A 22,737-nucleotide genomic window follows, 5' to 3' on the forward strand; every position below is an offset into this window, starting at 1 on the left:
GATGCCTCTAGGGAAGAGCTGTTCTTACATGTGGAGAAAACTCAGTTAATTTGACAAATATTTGTACTTGAAACAGGAATTTTCTCACAGTATAATGTGCAGTGCACGTTACTGTGAGAGTGCTTCAGCATGTGAGCTTGTTGTCGCCATTCCCTGCTAGCCAACAATTGAGCATGCCAACTAGCAAACTCAACAGTGAGTATTACTCTGTGTTAGACGGGCTTAGGTTTCAGCAAATTCCAGACATGCTTAATTGGGTTCATATCAGCAGATACCTCTCATATTTGGTCAATTCCTGCCTCGTGAAGGAACATGTTCAGATGGTGGGCGCAATGTGTTTGTGTATTACCTACTGTCTTTCAAGACAGTCAATACTGAAATGTTGACTATAGGTTGGAGGATTCTGTCTCGATACTGTACAGCATTAAGTTGCTCTTGAGAGTGCTGAGAGGTGTCTGATACCTGTACACGGTACTGGACTAATACATAAGTGACCCATCTCAATGGTGGTCACATTGGACAACCTGCCTCAGATTTAGAGTGGTTCCTAGCTTCATCTACACTCTTCTGTGACAGTTGTCAGATGTCGTATAAAGCCTGCAATTGTCAGTGAAGAGAATCCAATGCCATTGACTCATGTTCCATTCCAGACATGGTCCCTTGCGCACCTTTTTTGTACTCCACAGCAGTGTAGTTTTTCAGTGTAGTTCACCTAATAACCAAATTGATCATGTGGAGATGATTGCGTAATGTTTTGGTTGACACAGCCCTCCCATTTGTCCCAAAAAACGAGCCCACGGTCCTGTTGCATTCTCCTTGGAGAATTTGTAGATAGTGATCATCAGCTGGTGTTGAGCACAGGCAGCCACTAAGAGACAGATCTTCAGTTATTCTCTCACAGTAACAGCTGACTGTTGGATATTGTTGTGGTATGTGCCAATTCAGTACGCAACTTTGCATTTTTATGGCCCTTAAAGTCTAAGCTTCAATAGTAGTGCAGAAGCCATATTGTCCTGTTCTCTGTTGGGGTTCCCCTAAGAGGGCTCACTGTTCTTTGGCAGGTTCGTGCTTGACTACAACGGAACCTCAGCCTTTGCAGCATCTTTTCCGTTCTGTACTGCATGTCTATCATCTTGCTATTCCCTTCCCCCTCCCTTGAGGAACATGTCTGGGATGTTTTTGGAAATATGTTTGGCATTTTCAGCAGCTGATATCAGAACAGCCTCTCCACTGTCTTTCATTCCTTTTTTTTCTTCCTTCATTCTCCTCCTCCTACCCTTTCTCTGCTTCGCTGTTTCAGGTTCCTCTCTTTCTTCTTCCTCCCTGTGTGCTCCTGAAGGCCAGCCCCGGGTTGACGCGTAGCGTTTGCACGTACCCCCTGATACAATCCAGGCCCAGGGAGGGATGACTGCCTAAGCTGCTGCCTTCCCAAATTGACGATTGATCCCGTTGTCTGCTGTTAGGGAAGTGTGACCTGGGTGTGAATAATCACCTAAGGCGGGGCCCCAGTTGGAAGAAGCGCACCATCGGAGATGCTGGCAATCATCATCCTCACAGTCACATTCTGCTAAACGTGAATTGAATGAGGCTCATGATTCAAAGACCCTCAGAGTTGCACCACTGTTCCCCATGGTCTCAAACACTGAAAACAGTCAGTCCTTTGGTACAATAAATTTATTATTCAGAAAGCTGTTGATGTAATTGCTGGCCCTGTGAAATCCTGCTCTCGTTTACGCAACGGCACTTTGCTTTTGGAGACAACTTCTGAGTTTAAAGCATAACTACTACTAGCAACACCGCTCCTCCATGACTATCCTGCTCATGTTGAGGCCCATCGAATGCTGAATGCTTCTCGTGGTGTTATTTAAACTAGCCTGCTTGATGGTCTGACTGAGGCAGAAACCCAAACATACCCTCTGATGGAGTGTCAATGCAGTCTATTGCATGATGTAAAAGGTAGATGCATCCTAGGTGTCCACACACTATTTTTCTCACTTTTGATAGAGTGGTGCTTCTGTCAAAGATCAAAGCAGGCTATGATGCATTGCTACCTGTGTCATTGGTACAACCACACTCGAAAGTCCTGTTGACACCCGGCCAAATGTGTAACCTGTGGTAGGGGTACTCAAGAGGGTGATTGTCCACCTCCTTCTCCTCGCTATCAATTGCAATGGTGGCCATGCCACTTCCTCCTGAGATTGTCCCATGTATCTCGATGAGCAGGCCATGCAGGAGATCTGGGTGAAGGAAAAAGTGCCTTACGCGGTCACTTGCAAGTTGCCATCCAGTACTTGCAGTACTGTTCTTGCTACACCTTACTCCACGAAAGACATGGCCACAAATTCAGTATGGTTGTTGTAAAATCGCCCAGTGTCGTGGTAGCCCCCATCTCCTCCTCCAGCTCTGCAACAAGCCACCACTTTTGTCTCGCAACACAACCAGCAAGCCGGAAATGACAGAAGGAATACTCCTGCAAAGACTTCTTTCGTCCCTCCAGCCAACGAACATCTTAGTCTTCCTCTGACAACCAGAAAGGCTCCAAGAAATCAAACAAAGGCAAACAGTCTTCTCCTTTGCCAACTTGGAGATCCTCTTCGATGGTGTTGCTATGTGACACCCTTGCCTGGCTGACCTCATTGTCGCCAGTGTGCACTGCCAACCGTTTTTCTACCCTGGAATCTGCAGACCAGCAGAAGGAGAATGCTGACACCTCTATAGATCTCGTGGAGCAGGATCCTCCAGCCTCTGCTCCCTTTAGCAGTGAGTCTTTGACGACTGGCACTGCAGTCACCGAGGTGACAACCGTTCATTTTTTCCCTTCTCCATTTCCTGGACACAACTCTCCTCCAATGGAACATCTTGGCCTTCGATCCATCAGAGGACTTACGGCTGCTCTTGGAATCATAGTGTCCACTTGTTCTCTGCCTCCAGGAAAAAAAATTCCATCCTCATGACTGCTTTGAGCTCTCGCATTTCTTCCCGATCCGCTGTGACCTTCCCCCGAGAATGTCATTCCATCATGTGGGGGAGTCAAGCGGCTTCAAGCTGTTGCAGTCTGCATTTTCCTTCCTCACTTGACCTTTTTGCTTTAGACTGTTTACATACTTCCATCATTCGGTATCACCAGGGCAGACTTCATCCAGCTATCTGGGCAACTCCCTGACCCCTTTCTGCTACTCGGTGACTTTAATGTGCCCCATCCCCTTTGGGATTCTCCCAGAACCTATCAGGGAAGTGCCCTCTTGGCTGACCTCAGTTGACTTAACATCATCTGCCTTAACATGGGAGCAACCGCATTTCTTTCAGACTCCACGCACAGCTATTCCCATTTCGACCTCTCCTTCTGCATTGCCAGCTTGCCCGTCGTCTTGAGTGGTCCATTCTCTCTGATTGTATTCGAGTGACCATTTCCTGTGTGCTATCCATTTGTTGACTCCTACCTCACTTAAGAGCACACCCAAATGGTAGCTTTCTAACAACTGGAGGCTTTACTCCTTTCTCGCGACCTTCAATGAACAACATTTCCCCAGATGTAATATCTTAGACGTTATCCTTACCACTGCAGAAGGTTCTGTTCCTCGCACTTCCTCTTTACCATGCTGTGTCCTGGTCACTTAGTCGACTGAGGCATGCTGTGAAGCAATTTGCTCACGGAGATGTGGTCTTTGCATTTTTAACTGTCATGCTAAGATGGCTAACTGCATTTGTTAAAACAGTTGCATGCACAGTGTCAGTGTGTTCTTCAGGATAGCAAAAAAGCTTGCTGGATTTTCTTTACTAGTTCCATTCCCTCTTTTGTTGTGTGGGCCAACCTCTGATGGCTCTCTGGGACCCAATTTTTGGCCTGACAGTAGCAAATGATGTCATGTGAACCTTACTGCTATCTCCACACCTTGGGCCGCAATTGTGCAGATATTTCGAGCTCCACCCACTATCACCCTCTGTCCTCAATCGGAAAAAAGTGAAGGCAGCTTGGGCATTACCCTTCTCTCAAGAGTGCTACAGTGCCGCCTTTACTGTTAGGGAGCTAGATCATGCTTCCCCCTGCGGGTTCGGGGGTTAGAATAGGCCCGCGGTATTCCTGCCTGTCGTAAGAGGCGACTAAAAGGAGTCTCACATGTTTTGGCCTTATGTGATGGTCCCCTCTCGGGTTTGACCTCCATCTTTCTAAATTATTCCGAAGAGCGAGCCAATTGGGGAAGGGCGCCTTACATGGTGCACTGTATCCGTCGTGCAATTAGACCTTTAGCCGGCTTTCACGTCGTTGCAATGGTGTCCCGCTCGTTTTCGATCTTTGGGGCGGGGATACGTCCCTGGGTGCGATTACCACGCTGCCGTCTGCAGTGTTTCTTTTAACTGCGACGACGACCTTGGACAGTTTTGCACCTAAGATCCAGCACGGTAGCCAGTCCGTTGTGGTGGGGCCGCCATGTACCCTCTTGGTTGTAGCCCCCTGACAACACAGGGATCGCTCTACTGATGCCTGCGCCGTTAACTCCCCACGTATGCCAAGGAGTAGATGCCTATCCTCCTGGGGTATCAGGACTCCCGGCAACGGCCATCCTGCGAGGTGGCCTTTGCTGTGGCTGGGTGGCGCCCGTGGGGAGGGCCCTTGGTCGGAGTAGGTGGCATCAGGGCGGATGACCCGCAATGAAGCGTGGTACATCATCTCTCGCTGGCGGCCAGCCGCCAGCAGTCTCCAAGCGTTCTCGGGCTCAATTTAATGCTCAGAAGTACGATCCGAAAACGTTCCCCTCCCTGGCCACGCCGTGGGAAGAGCGTAAGTCCCAGGATGGAGGTAACAGTTATTCGCCCCGATTCTTAGTTTGCACGAGAGCTGATAGGGAGTCTTTTCTCTCCACAAAGCCTCAGTTCTTCGTCGAGCATTTAGAGGACAAGTTTGGGGAGGTGGAGGGCTTGTCTAAAATGCGCTCTGGCTCAGTACTGATACAAACGGCATCCTCCGCCCAGTCACGCAGGTTACTTGCTTGTGACAAGTTGGGGGATGTTAACGTTACTATTACTCCACATAAGAGTTTAAATATGGTCCAGGGTGTTATTTTCCATAGGGACCTCCTTTTGCAGTCTGATGACGAGCTGCGCGCCAACTTAGAACGTAGAGGTGTTCATTTCGTCCGGCGCGTTCATCGGGGTCCGAGGGACAATCAGGTTGCTACCGGTGCCTTCATCTTGGCCTTCGAGGGTGATACGTTACCGGAAAAGGTCAAGGTGATGGTCTACCGATGTGACGTCAAGCCCTATATCCCTCCCCCGATGCGGTGCTTCAAGTGCTGGAAGTTCGGCCATATGTCTTCCCGCTGCACTTCCAGCCTCACATGTCGAGATTGCGGACGCCCATCTCATCCCGATACTCCATGTGCCCCGCCTCCCATCTGCGTCAACTGCGGGGAGCACCATTCACCTTGCTCGCCAGACTGCAGAATATTCCAGAAAGAGCGCAAAATCATGGAATATAAGACCCTGGACCGACTGACTTATACTGAGGCCAAACGGAAATACGACCGATTACATCCAGTGCGAATGACAACTTCCTACGCCGCTGCTACAACACCTGTGCTAGCCCCATCAGTTTCGCGCCTTCCGGCCGGATCGACGAGTGGTACAACTCCTCCTGCCCCCTTGCCAGTGGGGGGCTCTACCCACCGGGTTGCTCCTGTGCCACCTACCTCAGGAGCAACACCATCCCCCCCATCGGGGACGTCGGTCCCCGCTTCTAAGCCGGAGAAGTGTCCAACTTCTTCGGCTTCTCACGCTCGCAAGGGGTCCCTTGGGTCCCTCCCTTCCCAGGTTTCCACCGGCGGGAAGGCTGACGATAGCCAGTGGCGTAAGTGCCCACAATCTGCAGGTCGAAGGGCTTCCCGATCCTCCTCAGTTCCGGAGACTGAATCGGTGAAGCCCTCCCAGCCAGTTAAACCCAAGGAGCAGCGTGAGAAATCAAAGAAGAGCAGCTCTAAGCCCAAGGAACGCGCGGTGGTAGCCACCCCATCGCTACCTTCTAGCTTTGCGTCTGAGGACGAGGTGGAGATTCTGGCGTCCGCTGAGGACCTCGATCTCGCCGGTCCCTCAGACGCCGTGCATAGCAATAGCACTAGCACGGGTGCTCAATCGGAGGCAGCAGGTGACCCAGCGGCGTAATCTGCCGTCCCAGTCCCGGCACGCCTTTCTCAGCCATGGACAAAACCATCCTCCAGTGAAACTGCAGCGGTTTCTTCCACCATCTAGCTGAGCTCCGCCAACTTATCAGCCTTCACCCTTTCCTCTGCATTGCTCTGCAGGAAACTTGGTTTCCAGCAATGCGCACCCCCGCCCTCCGTGGCTATCGGGGTTATTATAAGAACCGAGCAGCTTATGAAAGGGTGTCTGGTGGCGTCTGCATCTATGTCCTTAACTCTCTTCACAGCGAGTCTGTCCCTCTACAAACAGCTTTAGAGGCTGTCGCTGTTAGGGTGTGGACGCCGCAGGCTCTTACCGTCTGCAGTCTTTACCTTCCACCGGAGGGTGATGTCGCGCAGCATGTCCTGGCTGCGCTGATAGCCCAATTGCCGCCACCTTTCTTATTACTGGGTGACTTTAACGCCCATAACCCTCTGTGGGGTGGGTCAGTGGCAACAGGTCGAGGCGCCACCGTTGAGCATTTATTGTCGCAGCTCGATCTCTCGATTTTGAATGATGGTGCCTCCACACACTTCAGTGTGGCGCATGGCACCTACTCCGCCATTGACCTTTCAATCTGTAGCCCTAGCCTCTTACCATCTGTCCACTGGAGTGTGCATGACGACCTGTGTGATAGTGACCACTTTCCGATTTTTCTGTCACTACCACAGCGTCACTCTTCTGGGCGCCCTAGCAGATGGGCTATGAATAAGGCTGACTGGGACTTGTTCTCCTCCACTGCCGCTATTGAGCCTCTCTCAACTGATGCCATTGATGCGGTGGTTACATCGGTCACCGCCGGCATCGTCACTGCCGCCGAGTCTGCCATTCCCCATTCTTCTGGGTCCCCTCGGCGGAGGGCTGTGCCTTGGTGGTCGCCTGAGATCGCTGAAGCGATTAAAGATCGCCGGCGGGCGCTCCAGCGTCACAAGCGACATCCCTCCATGGACCACCTTATCGCCTTCAAACGGCTGCGTGCGCGGGCCCGCCTCCTTATCCGCCAAGGCAAGAAGGAGTGCTGGGAGCGGTATGTGTCCACCATTGGACTCCATGTCACTCCATCGCAGGTCTGGGCCAAGATTCGACGGGTCTTCGGCTATCGGACCCCTGCCAGCTGTGCTCTCACTGAATGGAGCAGTTTGTACTGACTCAGACGTCATTGCCAACCGCTTAGCAGAGCATTTTGCTATGAGTTCCGCTTCTGCGAATTACCCCCAGGCCTTCCGCTCCATTAAAGAGCGGATGGAACGTCGGAGCCTTTCTTTTCGCACCAACGCTTCTGAACCCTACAACGCTCCATTCAGTGAGTGGGAATTTCAGAGTGCCCTTGCCGCTTGCCCTGATACCGCTCCCGGGCCAGATCGCATCCACTGTCAGATGCTGAAACACCTTTCAGTGGACTGCAAGCGACGCCTCCTCGACCTTTACAACCGTCTCTGGGTCGAGGGTGAGTTTCCGTCGCAATGGCGGGAAAGTATTGTCATCCCCATTTTGAAACCTGGAACGAACCCTCTGGAGGTGGACAGCTACCGTCCCATTAGTCTCACCAACGTTCTTTGCAAGTTGCTTGAACGGATGGTGAGCCGGCGCTTAAATTGGGTGCTGGAGTCTCGGGGCCTTCTGGCTCCGTCTCAGGGTGGGTTCCGTAAAGGCCGCTCCGCCACCGACAATCTGGTGAGCCTTGAGTCGGCCATCCGTACAGCCTTTGCCCGCCGTCAGCACCTGGTCGCTGTCTTTTTCGACATGCGGAAGGCGTACGATACGACATGGCGTCACCACATCCTTTCTACGCTTCATGGATGGGGTCTTCGGGGCCCTCTGCCGATCTTTATCAGAAATTTTCTGTCGTATCGTACCTTCCGCGTGCAAGTCGCGGCCTCGTATAGTTCCTCCCTCGTCCAGGAGAACGGGGTACCCCAGAGCTCTGTCCTTAGTGTCTGCCTGTTTTTAATTGCAATAAACGGTCTCGCTGCGGCAGTAGGAAATTCTGTCTCCGCTTCCCTGTATGCTTACGACTTCTGTCTTTACTATAGTTCTATTAGCATTGCAGCAGATGAACGTCAGCTACAGGGCGCAATCCGCAAGGCGCAGTCTTGGGCTGTAGCGCGTGGTTTTCAGTTTTCGGCTGCCAAGACCCGCGTTATGCATTTCTGCCGGCGCCGAACGGTCCATCCTGAGCCGCAGCTTTATCTTGCCGACGAACTTCTTGCTGTGGTGGAGACCCACAGGTTTTTGGGTGTCCTTTTTGATGCCCGGTTGACTTGGCTGCCTCATATCCGGCAGCTTAAACAAGCGTGTTGGCGGCATCTCAACGCCCTGCGTTGTTTGAGCCACACCCGCTGGGGCGCCGACCGATCTACCCTGTTGCGGCTCTACCAGGCGTTAATCCAGTCTCGCCTGGATTATGGGTGCCTAGCTTATGGCTCAGCATCCCCATCTGCGTTGCGGGTGCTGGACCCACTTCTCCACAGCGGGATACGCCTTGCCACTGGTGCTTTCCGCACCAGCCCTGTGGACAGCGTCCTAGTGGAGGCAGGTGTACCTCCACTGCGGTTCCGACGCCAACGTTTGCTGGCCGCTTATGCTGCCCATGTTTTTAGCTTGCCCGGGCATCCAAATTATCGTGTCCTGTTCCCGCAGTCAGTCGTCCATCTGCCAGACCGTCGGCCCCGGTCGGGTTGTCCGATCGCCGTACGCATCAAGGAGCTTCTCTGCGGGCTTGGGTTTTTCCCAGTTCCACCTCCTTTCCGGGCGCCTCTGCGTACACCCCCGTGGTGTGTTCCTCACCCTTGCCTTCGGCTCGACTTGGCACAGGGCTCGAAGGACTCGGTCCCTCCAGAGGCCTTCCGCCGCCGCTTTTATTCCATCCTGGCCACGTATCAGGGCTCTGGAATTGTTTACACCGACGGTTCGATGGTTGCTGGTCGTGTCGGGTATGCGCTAACTCTAGGGGACCATTCTGAACAACGGTCCTTGGCGGCTGGCTGCAGCGTTTACACTGCTGAGCTAGTCGCCATCTTTCGTGCCCTAGAGTATATCCGCTCCTGCTCAGGTGAGTCCTTCGTTATCTGTAGCGATTCCCTGAGCGGTTTACGAGCTCTCGACCAGTGTTTTCCTCGTTCTTGTCTGGTGATGGCTATCCATGAGTCCCTGCATACTCTTGCGCGTTGCGGCCGCTCTGTGGTCTTTGTGTGGACCCCCGGTCATGTCGGTATCCCGGGCAATGAACATGTTGACCGCCTGGCGAAAGAGGCCACGAGTAAACGGTCTCTGGACGTTGGCCTCCCAGAGACTGATTTGCGGGCAGTCCTCCGCCGAAAAGTTTTTGCGCTTTGGGACGCTGAATGGCGCAATCGGATCATGCCCAATAAACTCCGTGCCATCTAGGAGACGACGACTGTGTGGCAGTCATCCCTGCGAGCCAACCGCAGGGACTCTGTCGTCCTTTGTCGGCTCCGCATTGGCCACTCCCACCTGACACACAGTTATTTACTGCGCCGGGAGGACCCTCCTGTATGTCGCTGCGGGGCGGCTTTGACAGTGGCCCACATTTTGTTGGCCTGCCCCCTTTTAGCTGTGGTCAGGCACACATTTGCGCTGCCTGATACGCTCCCTGCCCTCTTATGTGATGACCCTGGTATGGCTGACTTAGTTTTCCGTTTTATTCGGGCAGGGGTTTTTTATTATTTACTCTGAGTGTTTGTTCTGTTCTTTTGTGTTGATTCTGGCCATTGGCCTACGATTTTACGCTGAGTTTTTAATGTGTTCTCGGTGGTTGGCTTTTCCTTTTTATCTCTATGGTCGGCCAACCACTGTCACACTCTGTGTGATTTTAATTTGTTTCGTCTGATCTCTGTAGGAGTATTTCTTGTCCTGTGTCGTCTGACGTCGTTCCTGTTGTTCGTTTTTTATTCTCTTTGGGTGGTTTTACTTTTTTTTGGAAAAAGGGACCGATGACCGTCGCAGTCTGGTCCCTTTAATCCCCCCCAAACCAACCGGAGCTAGATCATGCTCTCACTTCATCCTGATCCTCTGCCCCAGAGCTAGGTGAAGTTAACATTCAGGTGTACTTGCAGACCAGCACTTTCTCCTTCATATGTACAATCACATTTGGGCAGAGGGCACATTTCCCAGACACTGGCGTGAAGCTACTGTCATTCCCATACCTAAGCCCAGTAAGGACAAAACCTTCCTTCTAGATATCACCCAATTTCTTTCATCAGTTTTGTTTGCAAGGTGATGGACGTATGATTCGTGCCCAGCTGGTATGGTGACTTGAGTCTTGCAATTTACTAACCACTGCACAGTGTGGATTTCGAGCACACCGTTCTGCAGTTGACCATCTCTTCATTTTGTCAACTTGTGTCATGAATGCTTTTCTGCAGAAATAACAGACTGTGGCTGTGTTCTTTGATTTAGAGAAAGTGTATGACACTTGCTGAAGGAGTGGTATCCTTTGTACTATCTACGTGTGGGGCTTCTGTGGCCGCACAACATGTTTAATTGAGTAATTTTTAAAAGACAAAGTTTTTCAACGTATGTGTGGGTTCTACCTTGTTGGACACCTTTATCCGGGAAAACAGTGTGTCTCAGGGTTCTGTCCTGAGCCTCGTCCTCTTTGCTATTGACATTAACCCTGTTATGACCTGTCTCCTGCCGGGTATATCTGGCTTACTTTTCGTTGATGATTTTGTGATCTATTGCAGTTCTCCACAGACTTGACTCCTTGAATGATGTCTTCAGCGGTGTCTTGATCATCTTCACTCGTGGAGCATTGACAATGGCTTTCACTTTTCCACAGATAAAACAATTTGTATGAATTTCTGGTGGTGCAGTTGGTTTCTTCCACTGTCTTTACATCTTGGGCCTGTTGCTTTTCTGTTCTTTGAAACTATGAAATTCCTGGGGCTCATGCTCGATAGGAAACTTTATTGGTCCTCCCTAGTGTCTTATTTGGCTTTACTGTACGTGGTCCCTCAGTGTCATACATGTCCTCAACGGTACTTTCTGGGGAACACATTGGACGACCCTCCTCCGTTTTTACCAGTTCCTGGTCCCTTTGAAACTGCACTATGGGTGTTTCGTTTACGCATTTGACCATCCGTTCCTCTTACGCCATCTCAATATTATCCACCATCGCGGCATGCCATTGGGCCACTGGTGCCTTTTACACTAGCCCAGTTGAGAATCTGTAGCAGAAGCTGCCAAACTGCTGCTGTCATACTGCTGTGACTTTCTCCTCAACAGAGATGCATGCCGTATGTTTGCCATGCCTGGCCACCCATCCTATGCCTCGTTCTTTGAAGACTCCTTTGATCGCTAGTATGGGGTGTGTACCTCTTCCGTTACCTGCTGGAATTTGCTTTGAGCTCTTGCTACGGCAGCTTAATTTCACACTACTGGCCACTTTCCTGATGGGTGTGAACCCTTAGCCACCTTGGCTTCATGTGGTGGCCCATGTTCACATTGGCTTTCATTCGATTCCTAAGGACACCACTACAGACTCGCTCTATTGATGTAAGTTTCTCGACTTTTGCCCAGAACTTCACTGTAGTACCTTTGTTTACACCGATGGGTCTTCGACTGACCATGGTGTCGGGTGTGCCTTCGTCATTGGCACCAACCATTTTTGGTATCGGCTTCCAAAACACTGCACAGTATTTACCACAGAGCTCTTTGCCATGTATCCGACTCTCTGTGCCCTGCAGAGCCTGTGTGTGCTGTACATCACCCATCACTTTGTGCAGTGTTCCAAGAAAGCTGTCACTTGCTCACTCGTAATGGAGACACCGTAATGTTTATGTGGGTTCCTGGTCACATCAATGTGACAGAAAAGAGGCTGCTGCCAAGGTTTTACTCCTCGTACCTCAGCCCACTAGTTAAATTCCCTCTGATCATCTGTCACCGTCTGTCAGCAGGTGGTGTCACTTTGGCATCACCACTGGTCCTCCCCCCCCCCCCTCCCCCTTCATGGGAACAAGCTATGGTAAATTAAGCCTCTCCAAGCTTCTTGGACGACCTCCTCTCAGCCGTCTGGCGATGAGGAGAGGTTGCTTATTGGGCACTGTCTTTTAGCCATTGCCATGTTGTACTCATTGCTCTCTGCCTTTGATGGTTTGCGATTTCCCGATGGAATGCCCTGTTTTTAACCATTTATGTTCTCATTTGTGTTTGCCTTCTGAGTTGTCGGTCGTTTCAGGGAACGAGGCGCGAGGTCAACCGCGTTTTACTTTTTATTCGTCATAGCGATAATGTGAAGGACATTTCATCTTTAGTTCAGGATCGTTTCTCTATAGAATATTTTATGTACCTTTCTCAAAGTCCCAGTTTTTATCTGTCTTTCCTTCCGACTATTGGGCTGAATGTGTAGTTGTTCGTAATTCCTTTTTCTATCTTTGTTTTCTATGGTTCTGACATGGGCGCACATGACCCTAGTTGGTTTTGTGCCTTAAAATTAACTGTTGGTGATGCAGAATCTCTGTTACACAGATTGCGATATTCTATAGTCAGGAGTGTTTGGAGTTATAAATAAATAAATGGGGAACTTTGTTGCACAATATTATGTGCCGGAATGGGTGCAAAAAGGGCGTGATGTAATAGATAAGTAATTGTAAAATTGTTGGTTGTAATATCATTGGCAGCAATTTTTTTTATAATTTTTTTAATTACTAATTATATGAAAAAGTTAATTACACCAGTAATACTGTCCTATCTCTAAAGCCAAGCTGCTGAATGATTGTCTGTGACAGTTGGTGGCTTTGTTACCAACAGCACTATGCTACTGCTTGTTACACCGCGTCCCTCACCCATCAGTAAACCGTGTGCAACAGTGAGTTGTAAGAGTGGCATGTGGGACTGTCACCATGGCAATGTTTATGAATTTCAGAGCTTGGATTGGCACTAAGCACCTCCACAGTGCCTTTCGTGTGCGAGAAGTGTCGGGCATACTACTAGTGGCCTGACTAGAAATAAGAAAAGTGTTTTGTTTTCTGTTTGATGTTTCAGATTTTTGTGCCAAATTTATTTTTATTTATAGTGAATACTTGCACTACATGTTGATTATTTACAAATGTATTATTCTCTTAAAAACATACAGGTGTGAGCCAGTAATTCCTAGCAGCTATCTTTTACACATTACACCAATAGAAATTCTTCTGTGTAAGAGAAGGTTTTGCCGAGGAGAATCTTTTTCAGTTTGTTTTCAGATGTTACTTTGCTGTTGGTCGGGCATTTATATCACTAGGTAAGGGATAAAAATTTTAGTTGCAACATTATTTGTGGTATTATTCTTGTGATAAATACAACCTTAGTGTGGAGCACTGAATGTCATTTTTTTTTTTCTTGTGGTACTTTACAACCAACTTGCTGAGGAAATAAATGTACCGTGAAGCAGTAGCCAAATACAACAATGGGAAATCCAGGTTGGAATGTAACAATGTTGAAAAGAAGAGTTGCTATCCACCATAAATGACACGCGCACGCGCACGCACACACACACACACACACACACACACACACACACACACACACACACACAGTCTCTGGCTGCTGAGGCACAATATCATTGGTGTAGTACTGCTAGACGTACAGAATTGAATATGTTGTGTCTTTTTCTAAATTTAAAGTAAGACCATTCATAGAAAATGGTACTTTTAAGAACGTTATTTACAGTTACTGCTGTTGCCGTATGTATGAGTGATGGCAATAATAGTGTCACCTGTAAAAAGAACTAACTCTGCTTTTATATTAAATGGAAAATCATTTAAATACAGGATGTCCTAGCACGAAATGTCAGTATTCAGGGATATGACAGGAATGCTCTTTTGAAGCAAAAATCTTCATATTAATGTATCCCCTATTCTGAGTGGTTTCCAAGATAGAAAATGTTTAAAGTACATTTGTTTTGGGGCTGCTGGCGACCATTACATTTAAGTTTATGGGGTTTGATGAAGTCTGAGGGGTATAAATGAAAGATGAACTTCATGGTTGCACCATTAATGCTGCTGGCCTCATTAGCGTATGTGCAAAGGACTCTGCCAAGCAAAACGTGATTTGAACATTCATTGTGAACTGAGCAAGAACTGTAATGTAATGTGATGTGTACAATAATGCTTAGAAGTGAATACGTGTTAAAAATACGTATGTTTCAAATGATACTTCTTAAAACGCATGTTGTAAAGTTTACTGACTGTCATACATTTGTAAACCTGACTAGTATTGAATGATACAGAAAATAAATAACAATGTACATTAAATGTGTTTTCACAGAAACTGTTTGAAATAAGGGACGTGTCCCTATGAACTTTTTTTTGCTTCATATGATCATTCCTGTCATATCCCGTTCCTTCAGGGACATTGTGTTTGAGGAACAATATTTCTGTAGTCTGTGACTACTGCAGGATCTACACTTGTTCTTGGCAACAGATGTATTTCCCTTTTCCTTTCACACGGTGCTTTAATCTCTCTGGTGAGCCATGATTTTTTTTACATGGCTGTTGATTAGCTTATGTGGAAAGTTTTTTTCAAGAAATGACATGGAATTTATCATGGAATAGATTAAATTTAATGTCAGCATTTGATATATTATAAATTTAATCCCAGTTCATTTCTTGTAAACTATTCTAAAAACTTGTAGATTAATTAATTATTCTGACATCCATTGTGGAGTATTGGAATATCAGTACTTGCAAGGCACTATCCTGTTTACCCTAACTGAGTATCATGATCATAGAGAGCATTTCTTGCTGTTTTCTTACTTTGTGCTTCATCAAAGAACACATTACCAATTAGGATCCTGTTGTCTTTATCCATCCGTGTTGGAAAGTTAATTACTGAGATAGAACTGTAGGATCCGAATTAGGTTTCCAGATTTGTTATCCCATCAGAAACCTTCAGGAAATATAAATCTCCATTGACCATTAACTGTTTGCTGCTGTCTGATAGCAAAGTAAGGAGTCTAAATTCATCATAAACTATTCAAATTTTCACAGTGGGGATCTGTATACAGTTACAATTAAGTGAACCATTTTTCAGTATTCATTCACAAGCGCATACTTCTGTGTGCTGACCACTATGAAATCTACTGGTCTTAATCATTTTTGAATACATTTCCTGTCTCAAAGATCTTATTTTTTATTAAAGCATTACAATACAATATTGGTTAATTAACATTTCCATTTGTTAATAAATATAAAATTGAAATAAAAGTAAAACAATGTTAACATTGCGATTCAAACAAATGCCTTTGTATTACTAGGCACTACACACTCAACTATTGCAACTATGTTAATTAGTTGGCAATGTTTTGTTGTTAATAGCATTAGCAAATAAAAATACCAAAGGTGTTTTTTAATATTGTCGTACGGCTTTGTGATACTGATATCCGGTCACTGTCCTTCAGATCTTATTTACATGAAAGGAATCGAAGAGGGCGTGACTGTTATGTCATTTTGTTGGTCTCTCTCTCAACTGATCTTCAAGGTTTGTGTAAAATTAGTGTGTGGCGCTTCATTGTAGTTATTCAGTAAAATAGCCCTCAGATTGTTTAGAACTTGCCCCAGCTTTTCATATTGACAGATACTATCATGCTCTCAATGACCTTAGAAAATTGAGCTCTCCCACTTTGCTTTATCATTTGATTTTGTTGTGTTTAATGTTAGACTACCTGTAATTACAGGTAATTATCAAAAATAAATTTTTCAACTTGAAATAAATCTGTAACTGTGATAGTAATCATCATATACGTTGCTTACAAAGAACTTGTTTCAAGACTCCCAGTAAAATAATTTAAATGAAAAGAGTTACCGATTCCAAAATATGCACGTACTTTAATCAAAATCAGTAGTAAAACAAGACATTAATAATAAAATGCATATTGTAGATGCTAGTTCACCATTTGCGCAGATGACACATTAAACCTCAGTTAAATCATATGTTTAGCAAAATAGTTCTAGCATTTGAACCATAATACGTTTGTAAACAAACAGGAGGTACTTGAGGTCAGGAAAAGGAAACAGCAGGAGTGTCATTACAGGACCAAACAATTTTGAATCGATGCTGGGTATTTCGAACTCCACGGCCATTAATGATTGTTAGTGAGTAATGCAACCAGCCATAAATACTTTGGCTCTGAAATAAAAGCATTTAAAAAGTAATTGTGGCTGCTTGTGTTACTCACAAACTATTTTGAGTTAGTTGTTATTGTGCTTACATTGCAAATATGTTTCCTTCTTTGTTTCCTGACTATATAGATAGCATCACACTCAAGCACTATCTAATTCTTCCAGTAATTATCAAATATTTATGTTGGGTTGGAATTAAACAGCTGATTATAGTACTTCCCGCACTCACTCTGCTGTTTTCCCCCAATTTCTGCCCACAATTTTATTCTTAGCTTGTAACTTCCCTTTACAACCTAAATACCTACGCATAATTCGTTGCTGCCATCCTAACAGTTTCCATGGGGGTGTGGTGAACAGAGGAAGGAAGCTCTGTTTACTGAAACCCAACATATTGACAGCTGCAGCAAGAGGAGTTGGTTTGTGAGCATAGCAGGCCACATTTTCCGCACACAGTTTTCACATTACATATGTGCTTTCGGACTTGGCATAGCATGACATGATAATCACTTCATAATGGTTATGGTACATACTGATGCTGTATTGGAAGATTACTAATGTCGGCAGCAGCCACACAGAAAATACTTGTTGACCCAAAGTCAACCAGCTTCAGCTGATCCAGAAATGGGGAACTCTCATTCAGAACATTGTGAATAAACTACACTACTGTCACTCCCTCCTTACGTACCTATGTGTATCTTGCTTAATTTCGCTTTCCTTCCTACTGGCTCAACCTTCATGCATTCTCTCTAGCCCTGTCCCCTTCTGCTTGTATTTCCTCTATCTTTATCATATGCTTGTTCTCCAACTTTCCTAATATCATTCTTCTGTCTTCAGGCATATGTGCTCCTGCTGGCACAAACTGACAAACAAAGGATAAACAGGGAGAGTATGAATAATAATTTTTTTTTTTTTTTTTTTTTTTTTTTTTTTTTTAAGGTGAAGAAAGTTTCGACCCCAGTGCAGTTGGAGAGGCAGCTGAAGTAGTGCAGGACCGTGTGTGTGATGATGAGCTTATACTTATCAAAGGGTAGGAATTTTCACCTCTGGTAATCATTATGTTAACAGTAAAGAATGAATTAGTTATATTTGAAAATTTCTTGTCATACAATTAAAAGTGGTTGTCTAACATGAACCTAATAACATTATAAGTGACACTAATAATTTTTGTTTCAAAATACACACACATACTTAAATAGTTGGACATCTTATTGTATATCATGTCCTAAATGTTATTGAAATGGTGCTTTATGTTTGTGGTATATAATATTGAGTGAACTCAACTGTTTTAATGATTAATATTCCTTTCCACTCTTTAAACAGTTATACATATAGGCTGGTTATAATTAAACCGTCGCTGCATGAGAGGGCCCGCATGAAAAGTAAAGTGATCACAGAACACTGAAACTTTGTGGAAACATTTGTAAGGACACAGAGATGAGAAATAACTAATAAACTGTTGCAAGAAACATGTTTTAATTTGCACCTGATGGGGTAACATTGTTAATTGCATACCAATTTTACATTCCAGGTTACAAATGTTGCTCAATGTGATGACCATCTGCATCCGTGACGGCCTGGAAGTTTGTGCAGATGACATTTCACAATTTTTTGCAGCACTTTTTGAACAGTGGACCATGAAATATTCAGCTGTCCTGATGTAGCTCATGCAATGCTGGAAGATCACAAATTGAGTCCAGCATTCTCAGCCATTGCAGCAGTCATAATTTGTGGCACAATTGACTATTGGCCTCTCCCATGCGCCATTCCAAAATTCAGTTAATTCAAACTTGCGAATCATATTCTTCAATCCTGGTGTGGAAGGAGGACCACTTGATATTCCTTTAATGCATCAGTGCTTGTGAAGAGCAGAAGCACTATTGCTGTTGGTTTGATAAAACAGCTTTACGATTAAAGCCCTGCTCACCTTGTCCAGACCAATGTTGACTGGCTGAAGCTGTAATGCACACTGATGCTTGTTTCAACCCTATGTTGCTGTACCAGTACTGGTGCCTTTTGGCAGGTCATGCCAGTAATGCTTCTAACAATGAGAATCCTGCAGTGTGCAATCTGTACATCATTCCTATAATGTTGGGTACCCATATGGTGAAAAATTTTCCATCTGCAACGCGTCAGATAGCCTAAGTATAATTGTAACCACACTGTATTATCATTAACTTGCATCCAGAATGAATGTTTCACTTTGAGGCAGTGTGTGCATTGTTTTGAAACATACTGGTAGACCAAAACTGTGTGCCAGACCAGGTTCAAGTCCTGTCCACAGTTTGTCTTCCAGGAAATTTAAGCATGCATCCAAATGAGAAGAATTGAATTTTTTATACCATGACATTTATTTTGTAGACTGTCAGAATTTGTGTAGATTTACCAATTTCTTTTTTTCTTCAGCCCTAAAGCCCGTACAGCAGCATCAGTCATACTGCGTGGGCCCAATGATTTCTACTGTGATGAAATGGAGAGATCGGTACATGATGCTCTGTCTGTTGTGAAACGAGTCCTAGAAAGCAAGAGTGTTGTTGCTGGTGGTGGTGCTGTTGAAGCAGCTCTTTCCATTTATTTGGAAAATTTTGCTACATCCTTAGTAAGTAAAATCAGTGCTTTTATTAAATTAGTGATGTACATTCTCTTTACTTGACGAAGATAATATTGGGATCCAGAGACTGATGCTAATAAGAAATATTTCTCGTTACAGAGTTCCCGTGAGCAGTTAGCAATTGCTGAGTTTGCGCGATCTTTATTGGTAATTCCTAAAACACTTGCAGTAAATGCTGCACAAGATGCAACTGATCTTGTAGCAAAATTGAGGGCCTATCACAATTCTAGCCAAACTAAAGTAGATCATGCACATCTTAAGTGGTAAGTCTATGTTCCTCCTCTCAGGGTCCCACAACCCAGTTTCCAATTGTATTTGTTGAGTAACAGCAAAACAGAATTAAACATGTTAAACTAATTAAAGATCTACCAATTTTTTCGTCAGGAAGTGTCCAATCTGTTTATAACCTAACCAATCCTGTTACATTTATTTATTTAGACCACTAATAACTGTGTTATTGATTACTGTAAAATATAAATTGTCATTTCATAGTGTATATTTAAAGTATTTCTACTTTCCGGTAGGGTTGGTTTGGACTTGTATGAAGGCACTGTACGTGATAACAAGAAGGCTGGTGTTTTGGAACCAGCTATTTCAAAAATAAAGTCACTGAAGTTTGCTACGGAGGCAGCGATTACCATTCTTCGCATTGATGATATGATCCGTCTGGATCCAGAAAGAAAGGACAACAAATCTTATCGAAATGCTTATGAATCTGGAGAGTTAGAAGACTAACTATTTATCATTATTCAGGTTTACTTTTCATCTGCTTTTTGTGAGTGTAACAAAACTGATACTGAGGCTTTCTGACGTTAAGTTGTTAACAATTGGCTAACATATTTAATTAAAAATTTGTAACCATTTCTATGCTGTTGATCAGTTTTTGTGTTTGTTGATTTTTTTTAACTGATGTGCATCATAAATCTAGACAATATGCATTTATTTTTCATCACATTTGTTACACAATTTTGAAATGAATTAAAACAGTTTCACCAAAGAAATTTGTGCTTCATTTATAGTACAAGTATCTCCTATCTATTAGAGTTAAACCAGAATTTGCATGTGTTAAAATTAGTATTTTTATAGAGAAATCGTGAAAAGAATGCAGTCCTTTTTGTTCCATTCTTTTAAAATCGTCCGAAATTGTGCTAAACTCATTCTCTGAAAATTATTTTCAGCAGTTAGTTCATGAGCCCACGCGAATAGTAAACTGTTCTGAAAATACACTTGTGGCCTCTTAGCAACAAATAATCCAGAGTTAATAACAAACATCAAAATGGATACAGGGATTAGTGAACACAGGGTTGTCGTAGCGAGACTGAATATTGCAACCCCCAAATTCCACAAAAATAAATGAAAAATACAGCAGAGTCCTGCTGATCCGAACGTTCGGCTTGGCCCGAACGTTCGGCTTGGCCCGAACGTTCGGCTTGGCCCGAACGTTCGGCTTGGCCCGAACGTTCGGCTTGGCCCGAACGTTCGGCTTGGCCCGAACGTTCGGCTTGGCCCGAACGTTCGGCTTGGCCCGAACGTTCGGCTTGGCCCGAACGTTCGGCTTGGCCCGAACGTTCGGCTTGGCCCGAACGTTCGGCTTGGCCCGAACGTTCGGCTTGGCCCGAACGTTCGGCTTGGCCCGAACGTTCGGCTTGGCCCGAACGTTCGGCTTGGCCCGAACGTTCGGCTTGGCCCGAACGTTCGGCTTGGCCCGAACGTTCGGCTTGGCCCGAACGTTCGGCTTGGCCCGAACGTGAAAAATCTTAGTCTAAGTATGGAAAACTGTGTGGTACACTGCTGTACATACACACTATTTTAATTTACGCAGTGAAGTAAACGTGTATTAGATAAATTGGCAAGAAAACATTAGGTTTAAACATCGCATGACAATGAAAGAAAAGCTGTCAAACTTACTAAAATACAGCAGACATTTTATCCCTACTATTTAGATGACAAAAACTCGGTGATTATTGGCATAATGAAGACAGTCTTAATGACGCATAGTTGCGCCATCGTCTCGTAAAGGTCACATCAGCAGGTGTAGCAGTGGGCTGTTGCTCCAAGTAATGTAGTGCGAGGTCAAGGGCTTCTGCTGCATCACTGTGTGGCACCAGCTCTCCTGTGTCGCTTTCAGGCTCATGGTCACTTCTGTCATAGCACTCCACTCTTCTTCCTGGTCTTGAGTCACAGTGGCAACTAAGTCAGTGTCGGTAAGGTTCTCCAAACGTGCCCCATCTCCTGCCATCCACTCATCTAGGTCTCCTTCACTAGCTTCTTCAGATCTTTTTATTTTCAACTAGGTTGTCCTAATATTTAAGAAATATCCTCAGTTTTCTCCATTATTGTCTCAGAGTATTTTCTGAAATATTTTACCATGCCTCAGTGGCCCAATAAACATCATCCTTCACATTGGTCTTTATTTTGTCCACTAAAGGAATGCTATCATCTTGAATCGGCATTCTTAAAAATTGTTTTTTGTAAATAAATCTTAATATTTTGCAGTACGACCTGGTCCATCGGCTGTAGAAGTGGTGTAACATTTGGTGGCAAAAACTTTGCCGCAATTTCTCCATCAAATAATTCCTCAGGGCTGGGGTGAGATGGTGCATTATCAATCAAAAAGATTGCATGGGGAGACAAATGATTTTCCTTAGAAAACTGTCGAACAGTTATAATAAACTGGCCGTGAAACCATTCTTTGAACAGCTTACCATCCATCCATGCTTTTTTCTGGTTGCAATAATATATGGGCTGGGACTTCATGTTGCAATTTTTAAAAGCTCTGGGCCTAGCAGATTTGCCAATCAGCATTAAAGGCAGCTTGTGATTACCAGCAACATTGCTGCACACTAATAAAGTCACACGATCTTTGAATGTTTTAAAACCAGGAGCATGGTCTTCTGCTTTTGATGCCAGGCATTTTATTGGCAATGCCTTAAAGTTAAGGCCAGTCTCATAAGTGTTATAAATTTGTTGGGGAGAATACTTTCCCTCTCATCATTTCTTCAAACTCATCCAAGTATTCCTTCTCTGCATCACAGTCAGAAGAAAGCTTCTCTCCAGTAATTGTTAGCTGACTGATTCCATGACAGTTTTTTAATCTGTTCACCCAACCCGTACTCGCACTAAAAGACTCATCACCATTCATTAACTTGTTCAGGTAAACAGCTTTCTCCAAAACCAGTGCTCAACTCAGAGTTCACCTTTATCTTTCCTGCATAAACCAGAGGAAAAGAGCTTCATCCATTTTATCGTACTCCGACTCTTTCAAAGTCGGCCAAATTTTGAGTGTTTTCCCCAAAGGCGTTTGCACAGGACTGTGAACACTTCACTCTGTTCATCTTCCAATCACAAATGGTTGCTTTACCAACACCCAATTCCATTGCTGGTTTAGATACATTCTCACTATTGTCTATCCACAGCAAAGCATTCAGTTTTCCTTTGAGAGTTAACGTTACGTTTCCGTTTACCCATGACGAAAATGTGTACACTACTACTCCTGAACGAATACAATACAACTGCTATGCGCAAGTGATCGATAACTAATATAACCAAGCACTTAATGAGCCAACTGGCAGTGCACTGACATCTTACTTTACAAAGTTGTCAACAATGCACAACAACAAGAGCAGAGAGTGAGTGAGCCATTGTTCCCACACTTGTTCTCGTTTGTTACCATGGTATACCTACTTATCTGCTTGGTATACTTTATTCTAGAAACTCATCACCGTAATTTCTGCTAATCCGAACAAATCGGTAATCCGAACAAGGTCCGGTCCCAATTAGTTCGGATTAAGAGGGCTCTACTGTATAACTATTCATAACAGCTGATAAAAATTA

At 45.1% G+C, this 22,737-nt stretch overlaps 1 protein-coding gene across 1 annotated transcript in view; it reads left to right on the forward strand.

The window, feature by feature from the left end:
- LOC126090526 (T-complex protein 1 subunit alpha) overlaps positions 1 to 19,875 on the forward strand; it is a 77,921-nt gene extending 58,046 nt beyond the window's left edge. Inside the window, exons 10-13 of the mRNA XM_049906993.1 lie at positions 17,232 to 17,322; positions 18,699 to 18,891; positions 19,003 to 19,166; positions 19,428 to 19,875. Coding sequence (XP_049762950.1) covers positions 17,232 to 17,322; positions 18,699 to 18,891; positions 19,003 to 19,166; positions 19,428 to 19,638 — 659 coding nt within the window. The 3' untranslated portion in view covers positions 19,639 to 19,875. The remainder of the gene's footprint in view (positions 1 to 17,231; positions 17,323 to 18,698; positions 18,892 to 19,002; positions 19,167 to 19,427) is intronic.
- The last annotated feature ends 2,862 nt before the right edge of the window (positions 19,876 to 22,737 follow it).

The sequence above is a fragment of the Schistocerca cancellata genome, chromosome 1 (genome assembly GCF_023864275.1).
Source record: "Schistocerca cancellata isolate TAMUIC-IGC-003103 chromosome 1, iqSchCanc2.1, whole genome shotgun sequence".
Lineage (NCBI taxonomy): Eukaryota > Metazoa > Arthropoda > Insecta > Orthoptera > Acrididae > Schistocerca > Schistocerca cancellata.